This window comes from Oncorhynchus keta, chromosome 25 (assembly GCF_023373465.1).
Source record: "Oncorhynchus keta strain PuntledgeMale-10-30-2019 chromosome 25, Oket_V2, whole genome shotgun sequence".
Classification (NCBI taxonomy): Eukaryota; Metazoa; Chordata; class Actinopteri; order Salmoniformes; family Salmonidae; genus Oncorhynchus; species Oncorhynchus keta.
The window spans coordinates 8,747,239-8,773,552 of record NC_068445.1 but is presented as its reverse complement, the minus strand read 5'-3'; the positions used below and the strand labels follow the sequence as shown (position 1 = coordinate 8,773,552).

At 41.1% G+C, this 26,314-nt stretch overlaps 1 protein-coding gene across 1 annotated transcript; it reads right to left on the bottom strand.

The window, feature by feature from the left end:
- Positions 1-4,019: 4,019 nt before the first annotated feature.
- Positions 4,020-21,903, bottom strand: carnmt1 (carnosine N-methyltransferase 1). Its single transcript, XM_052478585.1, has 8 exons — positions 21,563-21,903; positions 19,823-20,018; positions 19,170-19,336; positions 18,863-19,003; positions 9,450-9,628; positions 8,972-9,085; positions 6,660-6,763; positions 4,020-6,475 (listed from the first exon to the last, which is right to left on the bottom strand). Exons 1-8 carry the CDS (start codon positions 21,709-21,711, stop codon positions 6,290-6,292), a joined length of 1,236 nt encoding a protein of 411 aa, XP_052334545.1. The 5' UTR covers positions 21,712-21,903; the 3' UTR covers positions 4,020-6,289.
- Positions 21,904-26,314: the final 4,411 nt, after the last annotated feature.

Sequence of the window (26,314 nt, the reverse complement as noted above, 5' to 3'; positions counted from 1 at the left end):
TGGACATCAGAACAGCGATTACTCACCTTGAACTGGAAGAAGCTTTTTCCTTTAACGAGTTTGACGCAAATTATATACTGCTTTCTCGGGAACAGGCCCAAATCCCCATAATTTGCATGAAGAAAAGACGGAGAAAAAGGGAGGAGACCTTCTGAGAATTTGTAGACGAGCGAGTAAACCCCCACTGCCATCCGTTCTATTGGCCAAAATGCAATCATTGGAAAATAAAATCAATGCCATATGATCAAGATTATCCTACCAACGGGACATTAAAAACTATAATATCTTGTGTTTCACTGAGTCGTGGCTGAACAACGACACAGATCATTTAGAGCGGGATGTCCCATACACCGGCAAAACAGAGAATCTATGTCTGGTAAGACGAGGGGTGGGGGTGTGTGTCTATTTGTCAATAACAGTGACTCGCTCAATACAGAAGTGGTCAGATGACAAGGATGCTACGCTACAGGACTGTTTTGCTAGCACAGACTGGAATATGTTCCGGGATTCATCCAATGGCATTGAGGAGTATACTACCTCAGTCATCAGTTTCATCAATAAGTGCATCGACGACGTCGTCCCCACAGTGACTGTATGTACATATCCCAAACATAAGCCATGGATTACAGGCAACAACCGAATTGAGCTAAAGGCTAGAGCTGCTGCTTTCAAGGAGCGGGACACTAATCCGGACGCTTATAAGAAATCTTGCTATGCCCTCAGACAAACCATCAAACAAGCAAAGCGTCAATACAGGATTAAGATTGGATACTACTACACCGGCTTTGACGCTCGTCGGATGTGGCAGGGCTTGAAAACTATTATGGACTACAAAGGGAAACCCAGACGCGAGCTGCCCAGTGACGCGAGCCTACCAGACGAGCTACAGTGGTTTGTCCTTTAAAAGTTGCAGCATAGCTTGCATGGTGCCGCAGAATTCAATGGAACGTTATTTAAGTGTCAGCCATTGTAACCATTAAAGCTAGTTAGTGCTAATTTGACCACCAGAGGGCATCTTTGAGAAGCATTTGATAGCCTTCAATAGTGGCTGTACTAGAGATTTTAAAACCTTTTTTTGTAAGAGCATAGTATAATGGGACTGATTTTAAGAAGTTTTGCTTAATTAATTTCATTAATATTATGGTGTTTCTATTCGAAGAAAATGTTTCCGTTAGGATGGAATGGAAAATATGACGCTGTACAATGTGACGGTCGGGAGTAGGAGCATAACACTAAGAGCATAACATTTCCACACTCTAATTGTATAATTGTAGTCTAACCAATACTCAAACGGAGATTCAGTGAAAATAAAAATCGAATTGATTTATCAAGACCAGTCCCCATGCTTGTCTCAGAGCAGCGCGAAACAGTGCTAAAATAGTGACTACAACGGGTAGGCTATTGCTTCTAACTTCAATATGCTCTTAAAATAAATAAGACCTACACCACATTACTCAACACTTGTGAGACTCATGTCAACTATGTTAGGCCTACAGTATATCAATCGCAGATAATTACATATGGGTCTCCCAGGTGGCAGCCGGCATGGGTATTGAACCTGCATCTGTAGCAACACATTTTGCACTGCGATGCAGTGTCTTAGACCACTGTGCCAATCGGGGGGGCTATTATGATAATGTACATGGTGTCCAGGTCAGGATAACCAAAACATTTCTTTATTAAAGACTATCAGAAAGAATGTTGGTACTTATTTATTTTGATCCAAAGCCATGAATGAGTGAGTCACTCAGGTTTATGTAGGTGCCGGGCTATATGACTGTGCCATCAACTTGATAATATATAACAATATTTTGGAGTGTACTTCGTTTTCCAAAAAACGAGAGTGATCGATTGTAATCTGAATAAAGACCAAACGAATATTTGTAAAGGCCAAAACATTTATTTCTGTTTTTAGAGGGAGAGAAATGCTGGGCCAATTGTGCACCGCCCTATGGGACTCCCAATCACGGTCAGATGTGACACATAATAATAATAATAATAATAATAATAATAATAATAATAATAATAATACTTTGTTGTATTATTTGTTTTATCTTTTCTGGTGGATTAATCTGAAATTGCAACCAATCACGGCCGGTTGTGATACAGCCAACCTAACTAAGAAATACATTTAACAATAGAATTATCCCCCTACCCTCCACCTAGGCAAGTCCACTGTCCAGCTACCTGCTAATAGCCATAATGGTGCTGTACAACGTGACTGTATGTGTTTGAAAGAGTATTTTCCAGTAAGCAACAATATGTTTACCTTCATTAAACAACTTTGTTCCAATATTTCTGTAATTCAGGAATATTTATTCCAATAGTAATTCATTATGGATCCATAACTAAATAAACATCTGCATTTTGAAAGAGTATTTTATCATTTTTTTTAAATAACCAAAGCATAGAGATGCTGATGAAGAAAGACAGTACTGTACAGTAAATGCTTTTACATTTAGATAATAAAGTATTTAAAGCATTTTGAAGATATACGCCACCTGCATTTGTTTATTAGGCTACTATTTGTAAATATAGCTAGTTTGATATTTAGAATGATTTATTTATGTTTTTAGAGGGAGAGAAAACAGACCCTACAGTCAATTCATGCATCTCCCAGTCGAGGCCGGAATGGCTATTGAACCAGCATCTGTATGAACACAGCTTGCACTGCGATGCAGTGTCTTGGACCACTGCGCCACTAAGGCACTGTACAACGTGACCGGTCGGGAGTAGGCTACAGTACTACAGTAAGAGCAAAATAATCCTAACATTTCCACACCCTAATTGTAGTCTAAGTTTATCTTAGAATAAAAACCTTGTGTATAATTACATATGGGTCTCCCAGGTGGCGGCCGGCATGGGTATCAAACATGCATCTGCAGCAACACATTTTGCACTGCGATACAGTGTCTTAGACCACTGCGCCAATCGGGAGGGCTATCATAATACTGTACATGGTGTCCAGGTCAGGATAACCAAAACATTTCTTTATTAAAGGTCACTTAGAAATGTCCTTGTTTTTGAAAGAAAAGCACATTTTTTGACCATTAAAATAACATCAAATTGATCAGAAATACAGTGTAGACATTGTTAATGTTGTAAATGACTATTGTAGCTGGAAACGGCAGATTTTTAATGGAATATCTACATAGGCGAACAGAGTCCCATTATCAGCAACCTTCACTCCTGTGTTCCAATGGCACGTTGTGTCCCAGATTTGCTGCACCTGTACTGACCTCATTTTGCTCTGACGTCAACTGTGGCACCTTATTTATGTAAACAGTTGTGTGCCTTTCCAAATCATGTCCAATCAATTGAATTTACCACAGGTGGACTCCAATCAAACATCTCAAGGATGATAAATGAAAACAGAATACAGCCGAGCTCAATTTCAAGTCTCATAGAAAAGGGTCTGAATACAAACCTGTTTTCGCTTGTCATTATGGGGTAATGTGTTTAGATTGATGAGGAACAAAAATCTATTTAATCCACTTTAGAATAAGGCTGTAATGTAACAAAACGTGGAAAAAGTCCATCTCGGAATACTTTCCGATTGCACTGTATGTTGTCCTTGTCTGTTTGTATACTTCTTGTATGTATACTGGTGTTCTCATCCTCAGACTGCCAGGTAGACTGTGTAGACTTCCAATAATTAACAGGTATCAATGTTTTGACTGAAAGTTACTGTAAATTGTACACACACCCGGTCTGTCCAACGAGAGGCTGTATCTGTCCTCTTTTCCCGCCCACCACTATCAAGAATCTTCTCCACCAACAGCGCCACATGTCGGTTGCTTGAGGAAGAGTAATTGAGAATAGCCAGATAGGGTGTTCATTCCAATAGGTAGGGCAATCATAGTCAGTGAATCATTTAATGTATGTACTGGATCTCCCTTACATATGCTGTGTGTTAACTGGTATATGATAAGGGTTCACCACTGATGTCTGTATCCTCTGTAAACAACTGTGACTCTCAGATGTACCTGGCTGTATGAAGACAGTAATTGACAAAAGGGGAGTTGTTGCATACTTTATAACATTGATCATCATTAGGCATAATGCTCCAACTTATTGCAGTGTATAACTGCAAAACAGAGGGAATATGAGATTCATATTTAAGTGTTGTTAGGTTTTGTTAGGCCCGAGGCGCCTTCGAGGGCACTATCACTTTTATACAACAGGTAACCAACATATTCAAATAATGATTGACATATTTTCATAAAAAACAGCATTTTGATTAATTTATTCATACTATAGTCCCGACACAAATCTAGTGTTGCTAGAGACGCAACCCAGGCGTTCAGTCTTTTTGTTCTGTATCTATGGGCGTGACCCCATAGATACAGAATGTTCCATTGCCATACTTGCCGGCAACATTCTTATAACTTGCTTGCTAGCTAGCCAACTACAACTAATTTACAGTCATGTCAAAAAGTGTAGCCAGAATAACAGCAAAGTAAGCTGTTTTCTAGTGACATTTATTTGGATACATCCATAACAATGAGCCAATGAGGCGCAATTTTGCCTGGCATAGAAAATGCGCTCACTCGTCAGGACACTGTTGTTCAGAGGATCTAGCCAACAACACAGCTACAGTAACACAATCACTTCAAACTGAAGCTGGAAAGATTGCAAATTAGCTGCGTTTCGTTTGACCTTTTTTCAACTGACCTTTTTTTTGTATAGATCCATAAAAATAATGCCAGCTGATTCGTGATTTCAACTGGCTGAAAAACGCTGCCTGCCTGTCTGTCTCGTCACGTTCATTACTATGCGATAGCAGGAGATCGAATTTAAATATTGAAGCAATGCTGCAAATGTCGGAGAGACAGACAGCATGGTTTATACAAATCCCCGAAGTTGAAAAACGAAATATGAGTCTAAAAGAAATGTGAGAGAATGTCTAATAGAGTTTTTAATAGAGTTTATAAATTGCCTGGCTGGGCTGGTGAGGTGTATATAGAGGTGCATATAATACATTAAAAAAAAACATTGCTTTCACCTAATTTTAACATTCTGCCACAAGGGGCACATATTCTACTTAATAAAAAAACTAGTTTTCCCGTCTCAAGGTCAAATTTTAAAAAATGACTAGTAAGTGTCAAATAAAGTAAACAATGGCTTCATCTTAAATCACCCTTTTTACAGAATGGAAGCTTGTGTGCAACTGGGAGTGGCAATTGAACGCAAGCTTCACAAACATGTATTTATTGTTAAATGATTTCTAGAATGTCGATCTATGGGTAACAGGGTTGACGTGTTATTCTCGATCCGCTCAGTTTTTCTCCACAAAACACCAGAAAATGAGAGTTCAGTTTACGTGACCTTAAAATGAGGGACAGACGTAAATGAATCACTAATCACATGAAATCAATTATAGTCTTCAGAAATGACTGTCAAAGCAACACAATAACTAGATCTTTACAATTATTGTGAAAGCTTGGATAAATGTTGGGGTTAAGTGGGTTAAAATAATTATAGAAGTCACAGAGGGTGTACAGAGGGATTTAAGGCACATGAGTAAGTCTTTATTCATATAAGAAAAATCGGATTTATTGAATTCTCAATGTGGTCTATATTAAAGGGCACTTCATTTAAATATCAGTTTTTTTTAAATGCAATATTGGTGCACTATTAATACTTAATATCAAAGGCACTTTTCATGGAATGACCCTAAAGACACTATTGAGTTAGGAAAATTAGACAATCCCTCTCAGTCAATGAAACGTTTTCCTTTTTTTAAAGAATTGTTTTTCTTTATTAAGTGAGACAGTAACTAGATCCAGGGTGTAATGCTGAAACTCAATCTGTGTCCAATCATACAATATAGGTTAAAATAACCAACTCCAGCCACTTCAGCAAATTATTTTAAGTGATCATTTTTTTGTTTTACTATAAATAGCCAGAGTTGGTAACTGTATTTTACAAAATAAATACAATGGGAAGACGTAGAGGCGGGTCTCTGACACGCATGCAACTACATCAGGTCACCGTGGAGATGGAGGCGTCACTTTGCCTCTTTAACTGAAGACAAACAGTCCTGTGCTGACAGATTTAGTCACTTGAGTTCACAATAGGCATCTGTCTCAATCTCAAAAGGCTCAGGGGAGGAAGGAAGGTGATTTGGCAGCTCTGGCGATGAGACAATATAAAGAAGAAGAAACATGAAAGCAAACCTGTCCATTGACTTGTGTTTCTGTCATCTTACAATTTTTTTTATGCTCTTAGTGGTGGCCAATTGTGTTTTTTTCCCGGTTGTTGCTCTGTAATGTCATGACAGACGATGTCACGTCAGACTGTCGCAGCTCTCTCGCCGTTGCGACACTTCCGGTCTGTTCTTATGGACCACCTGGTAACCGTTGGCAAACAGATGGTCAGGTTTCCTTGCCACAAAGAAAACACAGTCGTACAGGTACTTCAGCATGGACTGATCGTTCTCCGTGTAGGTGGTGGGGACAGACTCCCTCTCCACCTGCAGTGAAAGACAGGATGTTTTAGGCCCAAGGAGGATAGTTAAAACAACTGAAACTGAAAACAATGTTTATACTTTTCTTTTATTTACTGTAAACTGTAATAGTTGTTCATCTTATTCCTCCAATCTGTCCACCTGTTTTATATCAAATTTAAAAAATTAAAACACAAAAAAACAGCTCTACCTCCAAATGGAATCCATATTTTAAAATTGCTGCCCTGACGTCCTCGTAGCTGAGCTCGATGGAGAGCTCGTTGGCCATGTTCTCAAAGTGGTACAGCAGTGGGCCTATAGACAAGGGAGGAATCGCAGCTTTGGTAAAAGTATTCATACAGTAGTGGAGGCTCCTCAGAGGAGGAAAGAGTGGACCATCCTCAGTGAATTTCATAAAAATACAAATAGTGAAACAATAAAAAAAGTTATACTATTTAGATAAAGCTATTCTAAATATATTCACATTTTGCCAAATAATTGATTAAAACACACTGTTTAGCAATGAAGGTCTACAGTAGCATCAACAGCACTCTCTGGGGTAGCACCAAGGTGTAGCCAGAGGACAACTAGTTTCTGTCCTCCTCTGGGTACATTGACTTCAATAAAAAACCAAGGAGGCTCATGGTTCTCACCCCTTTCCATAGACTTACACAGTAATTATGACAACTTCCGGAGGACGTCCTCCAACCTATCAGAGCTCTTGCAGTATGAACTGATGTTGTCGACCTAATCAAAGGATCAGAGTATTAATCTAGTTCTGAAAAAATAAGCTACAGCTAGCTATCACTGCAGTGCATAAACTGACTCAAAGAGAGAGAAAGACAATAGTTGAACAGTTTTGAACAAATTAATGTATTCAAAAATGAAGGAGACACAAGAGAGAGCTAGCTGTTTCGTTGTATTTTCACTTCAACTTACCTAGCTAACGAATGCAGCCAGTTAGTTTAGCCTACTCAAACACCCGGTGTAACTACTAAACTGCTTGCTGTACACTGTACTACATGATTATAGCGGGTGTGGCAAACCGTGGGGTGTTGGGTTGAGCGTGCAGAGATTAACACAGAGATAAGGAGGTTCTAGTCAGAAAACTCAACTTTACTAAGAAACAAAATAAACATAACTAAATAACACGCTCTGTCCTTCACAGGTTTTTCTCCGTGTCCGTCTCTCTCTCTCCCCTCGCGGCATGCCACGGTGCTCCCTTTTTGTGGCCTGCACTGCTGGTTGGCGGGGTGCCTAGCCCGTGTACTCTCAGCAGAGGGAGCCAAAGTTGCGGCACGTACCTCCCTACTATCACCAACCGGGGTAGACCTCCCGGGATACCACACGTGTTTATTAACAAGTTAGTTCTAGTAGCTAGCTATGTTGACTATGACATTAGTTAAAATGGTGACAAATACGTAGGCTTTGTGTAGCGGTTATGGTATGAAGGTTTGGGTTGGAAAGGTTTTTCTTGTCTGGTCACATACAGCTGTTGTATTGTGCACTGAAGTCCAAAAACAAAGGGAAAAGGTGAGAGGAGGACAGCACATAGATGCAAGAAGGAATTATACATGCTGTTTGTATACTGAACAAAAATATAAACGCAACATTCAACAATTTCAAAGATTATACTGAATTACAGTTCATATCAGGAAATCAGTCAATTAAATTAATTAATTAGGCCCTAATCTATGGATTTCACATGACTGGGCAGGGGCGCAGCCATGGGTGGGCATAGGCCCAGCCAATCAGAATGAGATTTTCCCCAAGAAAGAGCTTTTTACAGACAGAAATACTCCCGCAGGTGAAGAAGCCAGATGTGGAGGAATAGCGTGGTTATGTCCAACTGGTTGTTTGGCCTGTTGGACATACTGCCATATTCTCTAAAACAACATTGAAGGTTGCGTTTATATTTTTGTTTGAGTATATGTAGCTGCTATGAAAGTGAACTGTTTGCGTGTGATCAGGGGTGTATTCATTCAGCCAATTCTGTTGAAAAACATTTCTTAAACGGAATCAAATGGAACGCAACAGGGATAACATACCTGAATTTGTCCAATAGAAAGTAGAAAGTATCGAAAGTCTAGTTTGCAACTGTTGGACTAACGATTACACCCTAGATCAGCTAGATGCAGTCAAGAGTGTGCAAGGCGGTATTAAATGTGTCACTGTCTGTCACCTTGATTACTCAAATGTTTCTGTCGACGTGTGCCCCTATGCTGTAAACGTTCATTCGTAGGATTTGTTGTAGCAACCTCATGATGGGTATAGGGACAATTTATGGATATAGGAAGTATCATGTAGTAGTCTAAACCGATGTTACATTGAGCTGGGTGAATGTAATATTAATGACAGTCATCCAATAGAAATAAGGCCATGCTCGCCGATCGCCACTGACATACAGCGTATCGTACACTACCAGTAAGTTTAAACAGGAACTACACCAAAATATGTGTAGAGAACCTCTATCACTGGTCAGGAAAGGAGCTCCGTTGAACATTGAACAGCTCTGTCGCTCACCAAGATTGATCCACACGCCTCCAGGCTTCAGAATGTTCCAGATGGTCTCCACGTAGTCGATGACATTGTGCGCCGTGTCGATGAAGAAGCAGGTAGCCACGCAGTCCCAGGTGTCTGACAGGGAAGACCACAACGATACTCGTCTAACCAGTCTCACATTATTGCTAAAATACCAACCAACACAGGTAATAAAACAATGATCTGTGTGTAGGACAGAGTGCTCACTTTCACCATTGACTGCTCAATATGTGGCCAATTCACATAACAACCTGTCACTCAACAGAGAGACGAGGCCTGTGTCTAAGAGCAGGAGTGCTGATCTAGGATCAGTTTAGTCTTTTAGAACATAATGAATAAGACAAGGTTGGACCTGATTCTAGATAAGCACTCCTACTCTAAGACGCTTTGTGGACACAGGCCCTGATCACTCATTGCTCTTGTTGATCTTCATACAGCCTGTGTGAAGCTCACCACTCACTAGGCTCTGTGTAGACCTCCTGGAAGTCCCCAGCCACCATGGAGAAGTCCGAGTTTGGAGGCAGGCTCTGGGGGTTGACGTCTGGGAAGCTGATTGGCCGCGTCTGGTCAGATGACCTCTTGTTGTTGCTGAACTGGTGGATCCAGGGGTACAGGGTCATGGAGTTGACCTTTTCACACCTCAGGTGGGACAGAACAGAGCCAAGGTAAGATAAGCTGAACAACAGTGGTCCGAAGAGGATTGCTTTGGGATAATTTGATATGCTAGGCAATTGATTTGGCCCGTGTTTTCAGGCAGCTAAACACTTCAACATTAAATGACACACATATGCAAGGGCTGAATTATTGCATCATACGCAAGGCTTGAGTTAGGGCCAGGGGTGAAAGTAAGGCGGTACGGTCCGGTACGGTGTCACGGCAAAACAAATAGTGCGGGTACGCCATATCGGTAAAACATGAGCCTATCACAATAATGAAAACAAAATGTAAAGAAAAATAAAAGGTGTAGTAGCCTACAGTTATCATTGCTGTATGTTAGAGAAATCCAAAATGAGCGAATGGACTTGAAAACGATGGCCGCCTCGCTTCGCGTTCCTAGGAAACTATGCAGTTTTTTGTTTTTTTTACGTGTTATTTCTTACATGAGTACCCCAGGTCATCTTAGGTTTCATTACATACAGTCGAGAAGAACTACTGAATATAAGATCAGCGTCAACTCACCATCAGTACGACCAAGAATATGTTTTTCGCGACGCGGATCCTGTGTTCTGCCTTTCAAACAGGACAGCGGAATGGATCCCATGCTGCGACCCCAAAAAACGACTCTGAAAAAGAGGGAAACGAGGCGGTCTCCTGGTCAGACTCCGGAGATGGGCACACCGTGCACCACTCCCTAGCATTTTTCTTGCCAATGTCCAGTCTCTTGACAACAAGGTTGATGAAATCCGAGCATGGGTAGCATTCCAGAGGGACATCAGAGACTGTAACGTTCTTTGCTTCACGGAAACATGGCTCACTGGAGAGACGCTATCCGATGCGGTGCAGCCAACGGGTTTCTCCACGCATCGCACCGACAGAAACAGACATCTTTCTGGTACGAAGAGGGGCGGGGGCGTATGCCTTATGGCTAATGAGACACGGTGTGATGTAAGAAACATACAGGAACTCAAATCCTTCTGTTCACCTGATTTAGAATTCCTCACAATCAAATGTAGACCGCATTACCTAGCAAGAGAATTCTCTTTGATTATAATCACAGCCGTATATATCCCCCAAGCAGACACATCGATAGCTCTGAACGAACTTTATTTAACTCTTTGCAAACTGGAAACCATTTATCCGGAGGCTGCATTCATTGTTGCTGGGGATTTTAACAAGGCTAATCTGAAAACAAGACTCCCTAAATTTTATCAGCACATCGATTGCTCTACCAGGGGTGGAAAAACCTTGGATCATTGTTACTCTAACTTCCGCGACGCATATAAGGCCCTGCCCCGCCCCCCTTTTGGAAAAGCTGACCACGACTCCATTTTGTTGATCCCTGCCTACAGACAGAAACTAAAACAAGAGGCTCCCACGCTGAGGTCTGTCCAACGCTGGTCCGACCAAGCTGACTCCACACTCCAAGACTGCTTCCATCACGTGGACTAGGATATGTTTCGTATTGCATCAGATAACAACATTGACGAATACGCTGATTCGGTGTGCGAGTTCACGAGAACGTGCGTTGAAGAGGTCGTTCCCATAGCAACGATTAAAACATTCCCTAACCAGAAACCGTGGATTGATGGCAGCATTCGTGTGAAACTGAAAGCGCGAACCACTGCTTTTAATCAGGGCAAGGTGTCTGGTAACATGACCGAATACAAACAGTGCAGCTATTCCCTCCGCAAGGCTATCAAACAAGCTAAGCGTCAGTACAGAGACAAAGTAGAATCTCAATTCAACGGCTCAGACACAAGAGGCATGTGGCAGGGTCTACAGTCAATCACGGACTACAGGAAGAAATCCAGCCCCGTCACGGACCAGGATGTCTTGCTCCCAGGCAGACTAAATAACTTTTTTGCCCGCTTCGAGGACAATACAGTGCCACTGACACGGCCTGCAACGGAAACGTGCGGTCTCTCCTTCACTGCAGCCGAGGTGAGTAAGACATTTAAACGTGTTAACCCTCGCAAGGCTGCAGGCCCAGACGGCATCCCCAGCCGCGCCCTCAGAGCATGCGCAGACCAGCTGGCCGGTGTGTTTACGGACATATTCAATCAATCCCTATACCAGTCTGCTGTTCCCACATGCTTCAAGAGGGCCACCATTGTTCCTGTTCCCAAGAAAGCTAAGGTAACTGAGCTAAACGACTACCGCCCCGTAGCACTCACTTCCGTCATCATGAAGTGCTTTGAGAGACTAGTCAAGGACCATATCACCTCCACCCTACCTGACACCCTAGACCCACTCCAATTTGCTTACCGCCCAAATAGGTCCACAGGCGATGCAATCTCAACCACACTGCACACTGCCCTAACCCATCTGGACAAGAGGAATACCTATGTGAGAATGCTGTTCATCGACTACAGCTCGGCATTCAACACCATAGTACCCTCCAAGCTCGTCATCAAGCTCGAGACCCTGGGTCTCGACCCCGCCCTGTGCAACTGGGTACTGGACTTCCTGACGGGCCGCCCCCAGGTGGTGAGGGTAGGCAACAACATCTCCTCCCCGCTGATCCTCAACACTGGGGCCCCACAAGGGTGCGTTCTGAGCCCTCTCCTGTACTCCCTGTTCACCACGACTGCGTGGCCACGCACGCCTCCAACTCAATCATCAAGTTTGCGGACGACACAACAGTGGTAGGCTTGATTACCAAAAACGACGAGACGGCCTACAGGGAGGAGGTGAGGGCCCTCGGAGTGTGGTGTCAGGAAAATAACCTCACACTCAACGTCAACAAAACTAAGGAGATGATTGTGGACTTCAGGAAACAGCAGAGGGAACACCTCCCTATCCACATCGATGGAACAGTCGTGGAGAGGGTAGCAAGTTTTAAGTTCCTCGGCATACACATCACAGACAAACTGAATTGGTCCACTCACACAGACAGCATCGTGAAGAAGGCACAGCAGCGCCTCTTCAACCTCAGGAGGCTGAAGAAATTCGGCTTGTCACCAAAAGCACTCACAAACTTCTACAGATGCACAATCGAGAGCATCCTGGCGGGCTGTATCACCGCCTGGTACGGCAACTGCTCCGCCCTCAACCGTAAGGCTCTCCAGAGGGTAGTGAGGTCTGCACAACGCATCACCGGGGGCAAACTACCTGCCCTCCAGGACACCTACACCACCCGATGTTACAGGAAGGCCATAAAGATCATCAAGGACAACAACCACCCGAGCCACTGCCTGTTCACCCCGCTATCATCCAGAAGGCGAGGTCAGTGCAGGTGCATCAAAGCTGGGACCGAGAGACTGAAAATCAGCTTCTATCTCAAGGCCATCAGACTGTTAAACAGCCACCACTAACATTGAGTGGCTGCTGCCAACACACTGACACTGACTCAACTCCAGCCACTTTAATAATGGGAATTGATGGGAAATGATGTAAATATATCACTAGCCACTTTAAACAATGCTACCTTATATAATGTTACTTACCCTACATTATTAATCTCATATGCATACGTATATACTGTACTCTATATCATCGACTGCATCCTTATGTAATACATGTATCACTAGCCACTTTAACTATGCCACTTTGTTTACATACCCATCTCATATGTATATACTGTACTCGACACCATCTACTGTATCTTGCCTATGCTGCTCTGTACCATCACTCATTCATATATCCTTATGTACATATTCTTTATCCCCTTACACTGTGTATAAGACAGTAGTTTTGGAATTGTTAGTTAGATTACTTGTTGGTTATTAGTACATTGTCGGAACTAGAAGCACAAGCATTTCGCTACACTCGCATTAACATCTGCTAACCACATGTATGTGACAAATAACATTTGATTTGATTTTGATTTGATAGGCCTATAGCCTACGCTCCAAAATACGATCTGGTTTGAGGAGAACACAAACATTTTGCTACGGCAGAGAGACGCGCACGGACAGCAGTGGAGGAATTCATTTTGGCCTAATGATGACCACCAAATGTCATTACACTGTTGTGGTGTTTTGTGTAACGGATGTCTCTTTCCATCCACCACTGTTCGGAGGCTGGAAAAATATTGCGAGTGGATGAACGTTCACGGGAACCCTTTGAAGTGATTATTTGAAAATCAGATGAAAACATCATGACTGGTTGTATTGATGCCACAAGAAAAGTTAAATTACAAATAATTCTGGCTTGTCCCACAGAAAAAGATAATTAAATTAATAGGAATTTATTTGCAAATATAATTCTATGATTAGGCCCTACGGGTGGCCCACCTATTAGGCAGGATTTGGCAGCCGCCGAGAGCGGCAGTTTGATGAGGGCAGCATTTTCCGACTTAAACTGACCAAGATGCACCTCCAACAACACCTATCATTATTCTGCCCAAAAACAATAACTTCTCTCACCCAGTGGCATGCGGGATCTTTAGGTGAGCGTGATAAGCAGAGCCCACTTTGTCACAGGCAGGGGCGCAAAATATTTTGCTTATCCATGCATAGTGCGCCTCTCCAGGGTGCTGTTGGAGAGACTCTACGCTCCACCACGCTCCATCAAATTAATTTAACATAAATTATGTAGCCTACGGGGTAGAAAGAGTAGCAGCCTATGTGGTGTTTCTGTAGCCCGTGGTCTGCAGACTAAATGTATTACAATGTCATGAGACAGACACCTTTTCAATCATTAACTTATTAATGAGGAGCGAGAGTGCAGGAGAAAGTCAACTAAAAAGGCTAGCGGGCAAATATCACCTTTGGTGTGACTACGGCATACTCAAAACAGAGGTGGACAGCAAATGGTGCTGAAAGTAATTCATTTCAACAATTGTCTTCATTTTAATTCGACTTCACTAACAACAAGAGGGCTTTGTTGGAGGCTATTTCCTCCAATCCCCCCCCAAAAGAGGTTGGCCTACATGTTTGACAGACACAATTATGCTATCCATAGATTTGCCAGTATAGCCAAAGCCTCCAATACTGTCACCGTGCACTCCTTAAATACCTTGGTGTCTGAGAAGGGCTTGGTGTGTTCGGTTTAAACCAGGGCTCAAAATGAGTGAGGGTATGCCATACCATTTGTTAAGGAAAAGGGCAAAAGTTATATTATATTATTAAGTTTATATTTAGAAATAAATCAATGAAAAGTATCCAGATAATAAAAAGTGTTCTATAACAGTGCTTAACTCTTATTAAATAATCTTAGGGAAAACCCCCCTTTTCTCAATTTTCGCCTAAATGACATACCAACATCTAACTGCCTGTAGCTCAGGCCCTGATATGCATATTATTGGTACCATTTGAAAGGAAACACTTTGACGTTTGTTGAAATGTGAATTGAATGTAGGAGAATATATCACAATAGATCTGGTAGAAGAAAATAGAAAAGAAAAAAAAACAACCATTTATTTTACTACCACCAACTTTGAAATGCAACAGAAAGGTCCCACTTCCAGCCATCACTTGTTGTTATTCCGATGATGTCCACAAGATGGCAGTAGTGTATGTGCAAAGTTTCAGACGGGTAACTTGAAGTATGAGCAAACTACCATGACATTTAGTGTGAAGTCACCCAGGTACATTTGGGCAAATCGTGAAGGAGGCATTTGCATTCATATTACATTTTGGAGAAATGGGCCAAAATACCAGCAACAGTGTGTGAAAACCTTGTGAAGGTTTACAGAATAGTTTGACCTCTGTCATTGCCAACAAAGGGTATATAACAAAGTATTGAGATAAACTAATGTTATTGACCAAATACTTATTTTCCACCATAATTTGCAAATAAATTCATAAAAAAATCCTACAATGTGATTTTCTGGATTTTTTTTATCCCTAATTTTGTCTGTCATAGTTGAAGTGTACCTATGATGAAAATTACAGGCCTCTGTCATCTTTTTAAGTGGGAGAACTTACTTAAGTGGGAGATACTTTTTTGCCCCACTGTATATGTACATACTACCTCAATCAGCCTGACTTAACTAGTGTCTGTATGTAGCCTCGCTACTGTATATAGTCTTTCTTTACCTACCTATTGTTCACCTAATACCTTTTTTGCACTATTGGTTAGAGCCTGTAAGTAAGCATTTCACCTGTTGTATTCAGCGCACGTGACAAATAAACTTTGATTTGATTTGATTTTGATTTGAAATCTGTATACTTGTACTTTGATTTAGCTTTTTCCAGTATTAGTAGCCATATTATAGTTCAACATTTGCAAAACAACCAGTTTTCATAACTGAATATTCTTATATTTTTTGTCCAAAATGAAATGGCATGCTGTCGTACAAGGTTAGTAGCTACATTGTACAACAGATACACGGATACTCCCTTAAAGCCCAGCTTATGGGCTATCTAGCTAGCTTTGTTTGACCCCCGATTGGTGCTTATTTGACAAAGTTAGAGTCGTCCAAGTGAAGACCGAAACGCGTCATCAGTGTGCCATGAAGGCATCGCTCTCTGACCAAATATGGTGTCCTATAGGATATACGACACCCCTAATGATATAGTGAAGTCTTGTTACGTTCTAGGATCTGACTGCGATTTGACTGGTTGAAACAACGTATAGGGTGAGATTTTCACAGATTCCTTTCTTTGCAAATTGAACGAGTGGAAATACAAAATCAATTTTTTATTTTACCTTTATTTAAATAGGCAAGTCAGTTAAGAACAAATTCTTATTTTCAATGACGGCCTAGGAACGAACAGTGGGTTAACTGCCTGTTCAAGGGCAGAACGACAGATTTTGTACCTTGTCAGCTCGGGGGTTTGAACTTGCAACCTTCCGGTTACTAGACCAACGCTCTTACTAGACCAACGCCCTGCTGATTGTGCGTGCTATGTGGACCTTTTTAGGATATGAAAAAGGTATGAAAAAAGGGACCCTTTGGATGATAAATCAGAGCAAGATTTCAGAATGTAAGTACACATTTCACCTTCAGAGGTGAATTTATCAAACCTATCGTGGTGAAAAGTGTTTTGTTGTTAGGAGCTCTCCTTAAACAATAGCATGGCATTGTTTCGCAGTAATAGCTACTGTAAATTGGACAGTGCATTTGACAAGAATTTAAGCTTTCAGCCGATATAAGACACTTATATGTACCGACATTTGTTGTTTCTCTAAAATCTGCGATGGTGACACAAGGCACTGAATGATGTACAACTGTCCCGTTGACGGGACACAGATAGCTAAGAAGTTGGGTTTAACATATTCTCTTTTCAGAAAATTAAAAGTTAAATTACTAGGGACATAATAGGCCGCAGCTGAGCTTCAGAATGTCAACAGTTGAAGCTTACATTACTCTGTGTTGGTTGAGCGTCTGTCTGGGTGGAAAGGTAACTTTTGAAAGTGCCATATTTAGATTAATAAGGATGTCTAATGTTTAATTATTTGCAAACAGCAACCGTTTCGTTGCAAACATTCTCTGGTTTGACATTGGAGAAATACACCTATTTCGCTGTCCATTCTTCCCTGAAACTTCTATTTTCATTATCCACTTTTCTTTTGAGGCTTTTTCAGAGCAACATTTTCTCTTGATTGCAAACTGTTTTTCCCCAATCAACGCACAAAGAAAGATAAAAACTAATTTAATAGAGACATTGGTGATTTTATCAGTTTGAAAATATGATATGTTATTGACATTGAACTGAGTATATAGCCTATTAACCCAGTGCTTCTCAATTCATTTCTGTTACCCCCCTAGGAAGAAGTAAACATTTCGCGCCCCGCAACTCTCCGCCGCGACTGTAAATTTATCATTTGTCTATACAATTGTTATAAGTACACCTCTGCATAACATTGTATACATTGTATTTGATACTGAAAAATAAAAATGAAATATAATCAATAAATAATACATTCAAATTGATCAGCAACATTAACTCAGGAGCACAATATATGAAACACTTTGACCTATAAAACAAAAATGAATAAAACAATTTGTGCTGATTTAAAAAAAAAAAAATCTAAATGAGAAAGTCAGGATTAATGGCTACAATGAGCACGTTTTGCAGAGCACAGCTTTTTGAAGCGGAGTTTGAAGCATGATACTGCAACTCTCAGCTCCTGCTCAATGTTTAGCTTGGACCTGTACTTGGTCTTCAGTGCAGCAACAGCAGAGAAGCCAGTCTCACAAAGACAAGATGTTGCAAAAGGAAGAAGAATGCCCATGGCCCTCTGCCCTAAGAGTGGATACTGCCTCTCTACACTCAGCCAGAATTCACTCAGTGTCTGTGATGTGAACCTCAGTCTCAATGTGGAGTCAGACGTCATATCAATGAACTGGTCCTCCTCTACAGAGCTGAAACTAGTTGGAGTTGGTGCATTGAAAGGATCTCTCACCCAGTCATATTGGGAACTGTTTTCAGGGAAGTACTTTTATTTTTGCAGCACTTGTATCATCCAGCATGACAGAGACCAGGTCTAATGCTGCAGGCAGTATCAGCTCCTCTGCTATGGAGTGGGGTTTGTTGCACTGAGCAATTTGGTGCGCCACCTTATATGATGCTAACAGCGCTGGTTTACTGAAGTGGCATTCACAAAGCGGGACGATTGTTGGCAATATTCTGCACGTTTTCGCTGAAAAAACTCAAGCGACGTATCAGCGTGATTGGGGTGTAATGTCCTTAAGTGATGCCTTAATTTATTTGGCTTCATGCTGTCCGCTGCCAACATTTTTAGACACAGTAAACATACCGGTCTTTCCTCATCCCCCACCGTAGTCACAGTGAAGCCAAGCGCTATACATACGCTTCCGTCTTAGCTTTCGGGAGACTTACGTTTGTCTCATTATCTCCGTCTCTCTCCACCTTTCTTTTCATCCCTGTTAAATATTTTTCCATGGTGTCTCTTAAGGGTTTGTTATCTGCACTTCATATCTCCTGCTCTGTGCTGTGTGCTCTTGTTCGGTGCAAAAAAAAGCACGCCCCACTATTTGAGAAGGACTGTATAACCAGATGTGTTATGAATAGGCCTATGAATTGGGCTGCATTTATGTTCTGTTCTTATGGTTAACTCACCTTATGGTTCTGATAAAAAAAAATTGGCCCAAGGCCAAACCTATTACCGACCCCTGCTGTACACCATTCTAGTTTAGCGGGATATGGGGGAGGCAATTTTTTGTCTTCCATAGGGCGGCAGAACATCCAGGGCCGGGCCTGTTACACCCATACATTTTTGAGGTGCACACATAGGAGGTCCCGTAATGGGAAGAAATTAAATCTACTTGCACCCTTGGTTAGGGCTGAGGGTGAGTGTTACCTGTTGAGGACGAAGTTTGAGGAGAAGAGCATGAAGAAGCTCCATTCGTTGCCTTGGCAGGCATAACCCAGACGAGCGATTTCCCATGCCAGGCGACCAAGCCCTGCCCCCGGAACCAGCACGCTCACCTTGGACACATCACTACAGAAACAACCACGCCATCACTGACAGAATACATACGTAATTCAAAATACTAAATCACACAACTGAGTTAGAATTCAAGACTGTGTGTGTGTGTGTGTGTGTGTGTGTGTGTGTGTGTGTGTGTGTGTGTGTGTGTGTGTGTGTGTGTGTGTGTGTGTGTCACCACTTGTTGCTGGGAAAGAGTCTCTGGATCTCTTGGATGAGGGGCAGGTAGCAGGAGTCTCTCTCAGCCTGGCCGGCCTCGCTCCAGTCACGCACAAACTGCTTAATGGTGGACTTGAGCTTGTCCATGTCGAACGTGGAAGACGTACCCACCTTCCCCAGGTCATCCTGGACAGAAAACAGATTCACTTCAACTCCTCAAACATCATCCAATGGTGAAAGGATCATGGAAGCAAATGAATCTAAGATCTATCTGCTAATATAATTTACACTACTACAAGAACTACTGAAATGTGTGCCGGTGTGGTATAGTAGAATAGAAGAAAATATGCAGCTCCTCCTACTATTACTGTATTTTTCATGCACAAAACCACCTAGATGCAGCCTATTCAGCACAGTGTCAAAGCTAGCAAGTAAGACCCTCCCTACTCTGATTGGTTATCCTGCATTTGCATCACTGACCATTTTGCATAGTGTTGGAATTCTCAACTTTGGTAGCGAGTTCTCTAGTTGCCAGTGGTTAAATTGCTAATTGACTCGTGTCTCCTCTTTCCATGAAAAATAACTGATTTCCAGTAGTTTGAGGGATACAAGTAGTGCCTGGTGTGACTGCGAGAAAGCATGAGTGTGGCCTTTTCTGACCGTTTAGCTCACCTCTTCACCATACTCCATGTTCTCAAACATGTGGATACAGTTGAGCACGATAGCCTGCAGCACCTCCTGGTTGTGGTCCACACTGCGGCGGATACGGGCCAGGTTGGGCAAGACCCCGGGCAGCAGCAGCTGGTGATGCTCTGGAAGACTCTGGAACTGACGCTCTGCTCGATTCACCCGCTCTTGAACATTTATCCTGAGATTAAGGGGAGGTGAATTAGACAAGGAAAAAGGGAAGGGTGGTGCCATGGTGAAAAGGAGGAAGAGAAGATGGAGGTCCAGAAACACAGAGATTCACAAAACCTTTTTATTCCCTTTTTTCTAAGCAGCTTCCATTATGATGAACATGGTTGTATAGACTAGGCATAATCATGTATTACCTTCTTGTTTCTAAGTAACAAGATTAACTGTATTGAAATGTAAATGTTTGTCAGCCTGGACTTTATAGCTCTTTCTGTTTTTTTTTGCATCTTCTTTTAGTTATATTAGTTATTTTCTAGAGCTAGCTGCACTTCCTGTGCTGCTGTTATCTAGCTACTAGCTAAATAGCGGTGGTATGGGACAATGTAGTTATCCAAAAGGGTATAAATCCTGATATAAATACACAATATATCTTAGCTAGCTAGCTATGCAACATAATTAGGGTTGTCACTAGTTACCACAAAGTAAAAATGGACTATTGTAAAAATGGGGTCTTAACTTAAGGGTTACCCATAAGGTCAGCAGGAAGGTTAAGGTTAGGTTTAAAATCAGATTTGGTCCAATGCACCAATGCAGCTGTTGCGAGTTCAAATCGCATTACGGACCATTTTAGCTAATTTGCTACTTTTCAATTACTTACTACATTTTTAGCTATTTTTCAACTACTTAGCATGTTATCTAACCCTTACCCTAATGCTAACCTTAACCCTTTTAGCTAACCCTTACCCTAACCATAGCCCTTTAAACTAACTCCTAAACTTAACCTTAATCTTTGTGAGCTAGCTAACTCACCTAGCTAGAATTAGTAACATATCATACGTTTTCCCAAATTGTAACATATCGTACGTTTTGCAAATTCGTTACATATTGTACGTTTTGCAAATTCATAACATATAACAGGAATTGTAAATCGTAACATATCATACGAAATGGTTGACGGACATCCAGCAATTATCACATACCATACGAAACATAACATATCATACTAAATTGAGTGTCTTAGGTTTACGTAGAGAATCATACAAAATGTGCTGAGACCAGGTTGCCTAAAAAGGCAGAATTTTCAGGACTTTTCTAACAGCTCTAAAGGTCATTATCATAATTTTCACAATATTATTCTAACCAGTATTATTGACTGCACTGGGCCTTTAAGAGGAGAAATTGTAGAAATAGGCGGGGTTTAGGCATGACTTTGGGGCTGTGAGAACTAGTCAAGACCCCAAAATCAGTCATCCCTCTTCTAAAATCTTCGGACAAAACGTTACTCCATCAACATAACACACACATCACAACTGCACAATTTAAACACCCTCGATCCCCCTTCCATGAGTCATTTAACGTTACTTCATGTTTCTATTCTTGATGTATTATTTATTATTATTGTTGCATTGTCGAGAAGGAACCTGCACCGTTAGACGGTGTATCCCGTACATACGACTAATAAAAACTTGAACTAACGATAGCCAGACCGTCTGGGTCAAATTACTTTATGGGTAAGCTAGCTACTAAATACTACTGCTGTTTTGAAACAGTCCGTACCTGTAGTATCTAAACGCATCGATCACTTTCCAAAAGTGTTGCCTTTCGAGCCTTGTCTCCTCTTCTGGTGTACATTTACTCCTTTCTCGGTAAAAATATGCTTCTTCTTGCTCTCCATCAGTAACCTGGTCCACCGTTCCTTCCGCCATGTCTGAATGTTGTACTCAGACCCATCCAATCGAACAATGGAGTGAGCCAGGAAAAGTAATAGACCTTTCATCTGGTTGGCAAGTTAACTATGGCAGTGAGCTAACTATTAGCTACCACTGCTGTATATTTTGTTCAGAAAATGATTTTACCTGTGTATGTGTGTCTGGTTTATTACAAGTTGCAACAGGAAGAAAGCTCCAGCACCAGAGAAAATGTATAACTGGCCTCTTGGAGGCCCTTTATATCCTAATCAGACATCAGACAGCACCATATGTGTAAACACCAACCTGAAAGGCTTGTAGGAAGTCAAAACAGAATCAGTAAGGCCCATACCTGCGAACATAAGCAAACATTGACATTTCATTCTTAAAAGTCTAAGCCGTTGAGGTGGGGGGCTCTAAGCTTACATATGGAATTATTTTAAGAAGGTCATATCATGGATCATAAAGCTATTTGATTTGGAATTTTAGGACCCCTTTAGTTATCAAAAATTATTTAAAAAATATATATTTGATAAAATATTGAGTTTGGCCTTTACTACTATAGCCCATAGAGACACATTGAATAACACATTCATAAATGGCAATAAAGACTGTCAAAAAATAAATCATAAGGAATACGATTTTGAAGTGTCTATCCTATATCTAGGAGATATAAGAAAGCTCAGGAAGTTATTATTTTTCTTTTACACATTTAACCCCTTATTTTTGTTGCCACAAAACTACCTCCATAGTTCCATTAATTTGTATGTGTTACCTTTTGACGAGTCCCTTGACACTTGTGGGGGTCGTAGAGAAAAACTTGTTTGTTTTTAGTCTTTTATGCCAAACCATTCGGATGCTACCAGGGGAGGCGGCTGAGAGGAGGACGGCTCATAAGGGCTGGAATAGAGTCAATTGAATTTTATCAAACACATTGAAACCACGTCTTGGATCTGTTTGATACCATTCCATTGACTCCATTCCAGTCCTTATTATGAGCCGTCCTCCCCTCAGCAGCCTCTACTGGATGCTACAGACTTCTTCGTGCATGTGAATACCGATTATCGGGATAGCACTCACTTCTGTCATCATGAAGTGCTTTGAGATTCTAGTTAAGGATCATATCATATCATCTCTACCCTACCTGACACCCTAAACACACTTAAATGTACATACCGCCCCAATAGATCCGCAGACGATCCATCGCACTGCCCTATCCCATCTGGACAAGAGGAATACCTATGTAAGAATGCTGTTTATTGATTATAGCTCAGCCTTCAACACCATAGTACCCTCCAAGCTCATCATTAAGGTCGGAGCCCTGGGTCTGAACCCCGCACGGTGCAACTGGGTCCTGGACTTCCTGATGGGCCGCTCCCAGGTAGTGAAGGTAGGAAACAACACCTCTGCCGGGCATTGGGATGACAACCCAACTCGGGATGAGGAGGGCTTTTAGCGGGTGGAATAGTGGTGACCAATTGGAGGTTTACATAGTAGCAATGCAAATATCATGGTACAGCTATATAGACAGTCAATCATCATGTTACTGTTTAATGGTACATTTACAAACATATCTTTTGATAAATAGAACTGAAACGTGTGTCTCATTATGGTAAGTGGTGAAATAAGTATAGCCAGTTATAATTGTAATGGCTTAGCAGAAAATAAGAAAAGACTATCAGTATTTACCCGGCTAAAAGAGTAGGAATATAATATCTATTGTTTACAGGAAACTCATTCAACAATTTTAGATGACGTTTTGTGGGAAAAGGACTGGGTGGGCGAAATATATTTCTCCCGTAGGCAAAGAAATTCAAAAGGGGTGGTGATATTAATTAACAGTAATTTTGATCCAAATGTGCAAATTGTCCAAACAGATCATCAAGGTAGATGGATTATTTTAAATATGTTATTGGGCAATAAACAGACATGGCTTATTAACCTATATGGTCCAAATAATGATGATCCAAGCTTCTTTGAAAATATATATAAGAATTCTACAAGCAACACTACACTCTTATTATTTGGTGGGGATTTTAATACGGTTTTAAATACCTCTATGGACCGGAAATGAAATCACACTACAAACTATCACCCTCGGGCACTTAAGGAAATCATGAATGTCATGGATATATTGGAATTAGTGGATATATGGAGGCTTAAATACCCTGACCTAGTGAGATATACGTGGCGGAGGCTTAAACAAGCTAGTCGTCTTGATTACTTTCTTATGTTGGTCTTGTAACAAAATGTTGTGTGCTAATATTGCGTTGATGCATCCTTGACTATAGGGTACTAGCTACTACTAAGGTTACACAACATTTCCCGCATATGACAAAATCCCACGTTTTTGTTTCTGTTTCGCACACACCCATGGGCTTTTATGGGAAAAAAATATGGTTGAGGTCCTTACAACATGTACGTTTATTATACGTCGCACACAAGTGATGTAGGCTATTATCGTCATCATTATTATCATCACTTCCAGGTGGCACACAGCTAATGTGGTTGACTTCAACTGTATAGTGTACTTTAACAATGGGTTCGATCCCCCCTCGCATCAGTATCTTTTGTTGAGGAAAAAACTATTCACTGCCGGTCCTTGATGCTCGATTCAAAAGGCATGTGACGAAGTAAAGTATTCTAAAAGTGTGGTAAGCCCAGTTGTGGAAAAAATAACCTAATTGTCATACTTGAGTAAAAGTAAAGATACCTTAATAAGTCAAAGTCGCCCAGTAAAATACTACTTGAGTAAAAGTCTGAAAGTATTTGGTTTAAAAAATACTTAAGTACATTAAGGATCTCACCTCATTTATTCACACTGTTTGTTTTGTTTATTCCATGTGTAACTCTGTGTTGTTGTACATGTATGTGTCGAATTGCTATGCTTTATCTTTCCTGGTTGCAGTTGCAAATGAGAACTTGTTCTCAACTAGCCTACCTGGTTAAATAAATAAAAATATATATTTTAAAGTATTGAAGTAAATGTAATTGCTAAAATACACTAAAGAATCAAAAGTAAAAGTATAAATAATTTCAAATACCTTAAACTAAGCAGACCAGATGGCACGTTTTTTTATTTTTTATTATTATTTATGGATAGCCAGGGGAACACTCCAACACTCAGACATTATTTACAAGCGAAGCATTTGTGTTTAGTGAGTCCGCAAGATCAGAGGTAGTAGGGATGACCAGGGATGTTCTCTTGATAAGTGCATGAATTGGCCAACTTTCCTGTCCTGCTAAGCATCCAAAAGGTAACAAGTACTTTTGGGTGTCGTGGAAAATGTATGAAGTAAAACGTTCATTATTTTCTTTGTGAAGTAAAAGTTGTCAAATAAATAGAGTAAAGTTCAGTATAGATACCCCCAAAAACGAATTTACTAGTACTTTAAAGTATTTTTACTTAAGTACTTAACACCATTGGTTAAGCCTACATGTAAGTGTAGTCTATATAAGAATATAGCCTACACGAATGTCTCCTCGCCAGGAAAGGGTGTAAATGAATCACTCTGTGGGTAGGCTCCCCCAGGCTTTCACCTCACCGGCCTGAAAGCCGAGGCTACATATGGAATATGACCACGGTGGTTAATGGGGTTCATCATGAATTGAGGTGTACCATACAAAGTCCCATATGCATTAGTAGGTTATAACATAAGCATGACACTATCTGATATGAATGAATGTAGGTTACAGCTGCAGTACGTTGATTGGAGTTCCTATAGTAATCAGAGTGTTAGATGACTTTGTCAAATAGAAGTAATTCCTCATCTGCTACTTCTACAGCCAAGTCTCTTCCTCCATTAAGACTGTCGTTTCAAGTCTTCTGGACTCACGCTAAAACTTCTTAAGAAGAAAACTGCAATACTGCCATCTGTAGGATGATAAACAGAGCGCAACCTATAATCACTGTACACTTTGTAATTCTCATTCTCATCCTGAATCAAATAACTCAGCAGATGATTATAAAAATCCATATAAAATGTTGTAGGTGTACACGTACATGTAATATAGCCTATGCAATATGATTATTAGGCAATAGCAGTGTGTTTGTATACAAAGGGCTGTGAAGTATTTGTAGTTAATCACATCAGTAATGTTAGTTCATATCAGAGCCCTAGCTCTGCCCACCCGGGAAGTGGAGCAGAGCACGCTGGGTGATCTCCAGCTCAGAGAAGATGATCAGCTCAGAGTAGTCAAGTGAGAGAAAGTTCCACCCATCCTTGTGTTTTCACCAGTTAGCTTTCGTTGTGTTAGCCAAGGCCAGTGTGGGTCCTTGTTGATATAACACACACACACACACTTTGGTTGAAGCAAGTTGCCGGACCACTAAGTGCCTTTGCCCATCCATACTACATACGCTGTGCGGTGCTGATCCGTGCCTGTGTATATTCAGCGTTATTAAACCACCTCAACTGGAATCCTACCTGTCTGTCATCTGTGCCCTTACCAGCACAATGGAGCGAACACATGAAGTAAAACCTAAAGAATATACAGTCCACCAAGTCCTCACTTTCAGCCTTGCACCACAAACTGTAAGAGGTAGCTCTTGATTTAATTAATTCTTAATTTCCAAGCTGTTGGCTGTAGGCTACGTCCCTTTTCATCACACTGACACAGT

What these genes read in the sequence shown, in the direction of transcription:
- carnmt1 (XM_052478585.1), bottom strand. Translation starts at nt 21,711, where the DNA reads ATGGCGGAAGGAACGGTGGACCAGGTTACTGATGGAGAGCAAGAAGAA. An exon ending in GATGCGTTTAGATACTACAG is followed by an intron (nt 20,019 to 21,562) that starts GTACGGACTGTT and finishes CCTTAATCTCAG; the next exon opens with GATAAATGTTCAAGAGCGGG. An exon ending in AATATGGATTCCATTTGGAG is followed by an intron (nt 6,476 to 6,659) that starts GTAGAGCTGTTT and finishes CTTTCACTGCAG; the next exon opens with GTGGAGAGGGAGTCTGTCCC.